General features: G+C 41.0%; 1 protein-coding gene across 1 annotated transcript; it reads right to left on the reverse strand.

Annotated features, from left to right (window-relative positions):
- Positions 1-2,261: 2,261 nt before the first annotated feature.
- Positions 2,262-4,901, reverse strand: LOC119720307. The gene has a single exon (XM_038189947.1). It carries the CDS (start codon positions 4,899-4,901, stop codon positions 2,262-2,264), a length of 2,640 nt encoding a protein of 879 aa, XP_038045875.1.
- Positions 4,902-5,369: the final 468 nt, after the last annotated feature.

Here is a 5,369-nt window from a genome sequence, read left to right on the forward strand (position 1 = left end):
CAAGTTTTAATTATATCCTGGATTTTTTTTTGAAGAATTGAAATATATCGGGGTCATCCTACCGCCGTGGCCAATGAACTTTTGTTTAGGGCGCATGTGTTGTGCGCACGAGAGAGTTAGACCTCAATCACATAGCAAGACATCTTAGCAGGATGATGTCATTTAGTTTATTGAACAGATTATTGCAAATGTTCGAGGAAGTTGGTTACTTTTAGGTTGATGAAATGCTTTTTAATACAACAAGTTTTTTTAAAACATTTTAAACCTGTTGATACAAAATCATTACTGCAACTAAAGTCCTTTATCCCAAGAAAAACATGCATCATTTCAAAGTTATTGTTTATTTACATTAAATTAATCGGCGATTCATAGAGCACGAACAGTATATTAGAATCCTATTTATCCTATTTATATATGGATCTTCTAAGAAGAACTTATTCCTATTGCAATAATGTGCTAAGCGTTAACAGTTTGGGAGCAGACCCAAGCGATATATAATGAATAATATTTTAGCGATTATCTTCTCTAAAAATCTACATGCTACGAAGCTCCACGAAGTGTGCTTGTCTACAAAGCAATGTGTCTTCCTTCTTTATACTATTATGCCCTCACCTTTTGGAATATATACACACGGGATAATAATTGCAATATTTACTATGATCTTTCAGTGACTTATAAAGCAGTAATCTTGGTTATTGTATACAATTATAGCTAGTACAAAATGCAAATCTTTGTCTTCATCACATGTAATATTTGTTTCGAATTTCCATTTTACTTATTTCCAACGTGGGGGATCTATTGAAAGGTTGTGTATGTGATAACACATTGGTGCACAGTATGACCAAAGCCGAGTTATATCGAAAAGGTGTAAGGATATCTTTCATTGCTGGAGTAAACGGCCTTGTATTGGCTGTGACGTGTGGACTCGCTTACTGTGGATGGTCGTGTACATGTACATTGTTATTTCTTTGTCACACTTAATACATATATACACTCAGTACTACAGTTCTGTTTATACCTAAAATATATCCAGCTGGTCTTTAAGAAATATGCTGGTCTTTAAAACTACACTTCGAATGTTTTACGTATGAACATGCCAATTTTGCCTGACATTATCATAATTCAAAAAGCGAAAATGAGAATCTGACATGAATGTTGTAGTGCACAACATACTTCTTCAATTTCATTCTTGAAAAAAGTCACACCATAGTTATTATTTTCGCTCTGTTTTCCACTCAACTGATTTTTTCCCTTTCAATTGACACTTGGGATAATAATTTCTCTTGATTTACAACCTCGTTTTTATACCATTCAGGTGTTATAAATTTGTACAGAAACATTCAAATCCAGTCTATTTTTGCCACTTCTAAAGGTTTACAATAATCTTGTCTCAACTGCTCGTCTCCTGTGTTTTATCTAAGATTTCAATGGTATTCTATTTGTTGAGTATAAGTTCATGAAAAGCCTTATGTTTTGACTGATAAAATTAATTGAAAAGCGGTCAACAAATGTTTGTTCCTTCGTGCAACTACATAATCTTCCATACACAAATAAACTACCAAATGCGAAATTGGGAATGAGCTTATAATTCTTGACTGGCTCCCGTCCCTCCCTTAAACGATTAAACAGTGGTTGGATCGGGAACCAGCCACAATAACCTATCATTATTTGGCAGCGCACTGCCTTCTTAGGTACGTGCGTGTATTAATTCTAATCTAACAATTAAACGCTGTTAATGTTGTATTCAGGTTTCAGGTTTAATCATCGAACAAACCGTTTGATTAAAATCTTTTTTCCCCCTTGGCTAGACATATAATCCAGGCGTATCTTTTTCTGATTTTTGTAAAACATTCTTGTTAACTCTTATGTACAAATATAGTATTGTCTTTTTTTCTCTATCTCCACAAACACATTTGGGTCCAATCAACAGCACAAATAGTTTCCAAATCCGATATGCAGACTATATTTACACGTTTTATGGACATCAATTTGATTATTTACTGTTTCAAAACTGGAGCACTTCGCTTTTTGTGGTTGCTTTAGTTGGTGGTCTTCCACCTGTTTCATTCATTGTTGCAGTTTGCATTTACTCTTTGATAATTACACTGATGGACTTGAATGTGATAAGCGTTAGAGAAAGCAGATGGAACCTTTTTTCTACCCACTTTTGCTGCCTGACCTACAGAAGCGTGTACACTGAGCCCGGCACTTTCAGAATAGCCCCAACGCCGATAGATTGATTATCAAGCGTTTCAAACAGTCTAAAGTTTAACCTGTTGCTCGATACACCTTGCCAATCTCGGCCAGTCAACAGCACCTGTTGCATCAAGGTGCTCGAGTGTTTTGAGCACCAGTGGCATGACCCTGTCTTCATAGAGAACAGGGATAACCAGCCGATCAATGTCCAGTGCCATAAGCATACCCCTGACGTCATAATTGTTGGTCTCGAAGTCCCTTGTGAGTACAATAATGACACAGACACTATCCTTAATGCTGTCTGTGTAGTTATCGTTCCTGGGTTTGCCGAGTTCGAAGTCGCGATCTTTGATGCAGCCTTTAAAACCGCTTTCTTCCAGTTCTTCCAGCATGCGGTGTTGCACCCATTCAGAGGCACTACTGCTGTAGATGACGAAGAAGTCATACTTTCGTCCCAGATTATTTTGCGGTCTTTCAAGAGCCTCGCGGACGTTCTTCTTGGAGACGACCTCAGTTGGTGGTTCCTCAGGAGACGGCATCGTGGCTACGTGCTGCGTTTTGCCAGTTTTGAGGTTCACAGAGTATGTGATGTGGATCGTGTCGGGAGGAATATGATGCTCCTCATTTCCATCAAGGTCTACTTGAGACAGCGATTCAGACAAAGTCTGGATATCTCTGTCTATTTTGTCAGGGATGGGACGTGCGGGTGCTGCTGATGCCCCTTGGGATTCCCTCAGATACTCTGCATTAATGTTGTCCCCGGTTCTGTCGGATAGTTCTTCCCCCTGTGCTCTTGATGTCGGTTGGACGTACCTACTGCTGGCCGGCAAGCTGTGCTGTCGTCTTGTTACTGATGGAGGGAGGGATCCATCTTCGACTGACACAGGAAGTGAAAGCTGCCGCTTAGCACGAGTTTGTCTCTTATACTGAATATCATGAGATAGTGAAGATGCGTCACAAAAACTACTCGCTGCATCCCCAACATTACTTGCTGAAGGAAAGCTCTGATTTTGTCCTTGCTCTGACGTTGGAGGGACGTCACTGTCGTGGGGTGAAGAAATGGGGTGCTGTAACTGAGAACTCCTCCTCTTGTCAATGGCTGCTGACTCTATGACCTCAAGTTCCTTCTCGTAATCGTTATCTTTACAGTACTTGACAAAGATTTTCCAGTGGTCGCGCATCTGCTTGAGTTTGTTCAGCTGCCAAAGATCCCAATTAGTTGACAGGGAAACTTCGGCTACTTTTTGCAACCAGTACACCATGTCAGCTAGCAAAGGAAGATCTTCCCTTAGAGCTAAATGGTTATTCGGTAAGATATGTTTGTACTCTAGCACTAGAGCATCGACACTACCCCCGTGGTAGGAAGCCGCGATTTCACATTCAACTGCTCGCTTGTATGAACTCAAAGCCGCCTGATGCTCCCCCATGACACAGAGACACATGCCTCTTACTTTATGGACAGTCCCCCTTTTCGAACCATCTGCAATTTCAACGGCTTTGGCGCAGTATGTTAGAGCTTGCTGCAGAAGTCTTTCGCTTCCATATCTCAACCGCCCGTAACAATCGGTTGCCAAGTAATACAATACTTCTGCCATCAATTCTGTGAACCAGGGTTTAGAAACGTCTTTGATGGCAAACGAGAGGTCTTCTTTAGCTCGTGTCAGTAAGGTATCATCTGGACGTTGCGCCATGGGATCGCGAGATTTCTGGGAGTATTTGAGTTGCTGCTTGTATTGGGAGAGGTAAATATTTGCTCTGTCATAGCGCACCTGGAGATTGAACTCTGAGTCACCCAGCTCAATTGCTCTGTCAAGCAAAGACAGAGCTTTGGTCTGGTCTTTCTTAATGAAGTGCGTTGCCCGTCTGGTGAGAACTTTTGGATTATTTGGGGAAAGAGACAAAGCTTTTTCAAAGCATTTGTCCGGTTCGTCCACGAATTCTCGGTAAGTTTCTTGGATGGGCGGAAGCAGATCTCTCGAATGGTAGAAAAGGTCTCCGAGACGTCTCCAAGCTTTGATTTTCCGATCCTCATCCTCGTTGAACTGAATGATTGTGATAAAATTGTTGACTGCACCTTGGTAAAACTTTTTGACTTCAACTTTTTTGGACTTGTTCCACTTTATCCTTCCGTAGATTGATTTACAAGCCAACCCGGACTCGAAGATCCAGGCTGCACGCTCGGATTGGGCGACGTCCTTCCCTGCAAGCTCAATCGCTGCCTGATTCAAAGCAAATGCTTTCCGATACCTGTCGGTGGCCATAAATCCATAGATTTCATTTGTTAAGGCGAATGCCTGTTCAAAAAAACTTCGAGCCCGTAGCTTTCTCAGTCGCCTCTTTCCTTCTTCTGTAACACCCTCGCCAAGGAGCCTTGCAATCTTCTGCTCGCAATCTCGGGCCTCGGTGAGTCTGTACAGTTTCTCGCAGATGTACTTGCGGTTTGCCAGAGCATTCAAATTATCAGGGTCTTCGTTAGGAGAGAGGACTTTATCCAGGTACTGCAAAGCTTCTTCAAACTGACCAAGCCGAAAGGCAAGCATCCCAAGAAGATTCCAGGAGGCATAATGCTCAGGTCGGCTTTCAGTGAAACGACCGAGCTTTCCGTTTGTTTTTGTAAACAAACGTTCAGCCGCCTTCATATCGATGTTGCCTTTATTTAGCGTCAAAGGAAGGCGAAAGTGACCAAACTCATCCGCAGACGACATGGTTGCAGTCAGACTCTGTGTGAAATAAAACAAGGATCCGATTTTGTCTGCTTGAGATCTTATCTGCTTGAGATAAAAGCACTTTTCTATCACTTACCACGCAGTTATTACGAAAGGTACGTTAATTGCCCTTTGTATTTGAATCGAATACAAGATTCAAAGGAAATTCGACAGGAACAAAGACATTTTTCCCCTCACCTTTATTTTGTTTTCCACTCATGACTAGGTACGTACGCAAATCACTTCCAGGGAAATTGTTAATTTGAAATTGGGTTCAGCTCTTACATCCGAGTTAAAAATCACATACGCTTTTGACAGTTCTATGGCACGGTGTTAGTTGTGCATGTACATTTTAGACAAGTCAACAGTGTGTGTAAGAATACTTATAATAGTAAAAGGAGTTTAATTCTAATAAAAAGTATCAGTTAGTGATAACAAATTATTCATCCAACTTGTTTTGCGGTAGTA

Source organism: Patiria miniata, unplaced genomic scaffold (genome assembly GCF_015706575.1).
Source record: "Patiria miniata isolate m_02_andy unplaced genomic scaffold, ASM1570657v1 HiC_scaffold_9, whole genome shotgun sequence".
Lineage (NCBI taxonomy): Eukaryota > Metazoa > Echinodermata > Asteroidea > Valvatida > Asterinidae > Patiria > Patiria miniata.

Coding starts and splice junctions, on each gene's coding strand:
- LOC119720307 (XM_038189947.1), bottom strand. CDS start 4,901: ATGTCGTCTGCGGATGAGTTTGGTCACTTTCGCCTTCCTTTGACGCTA.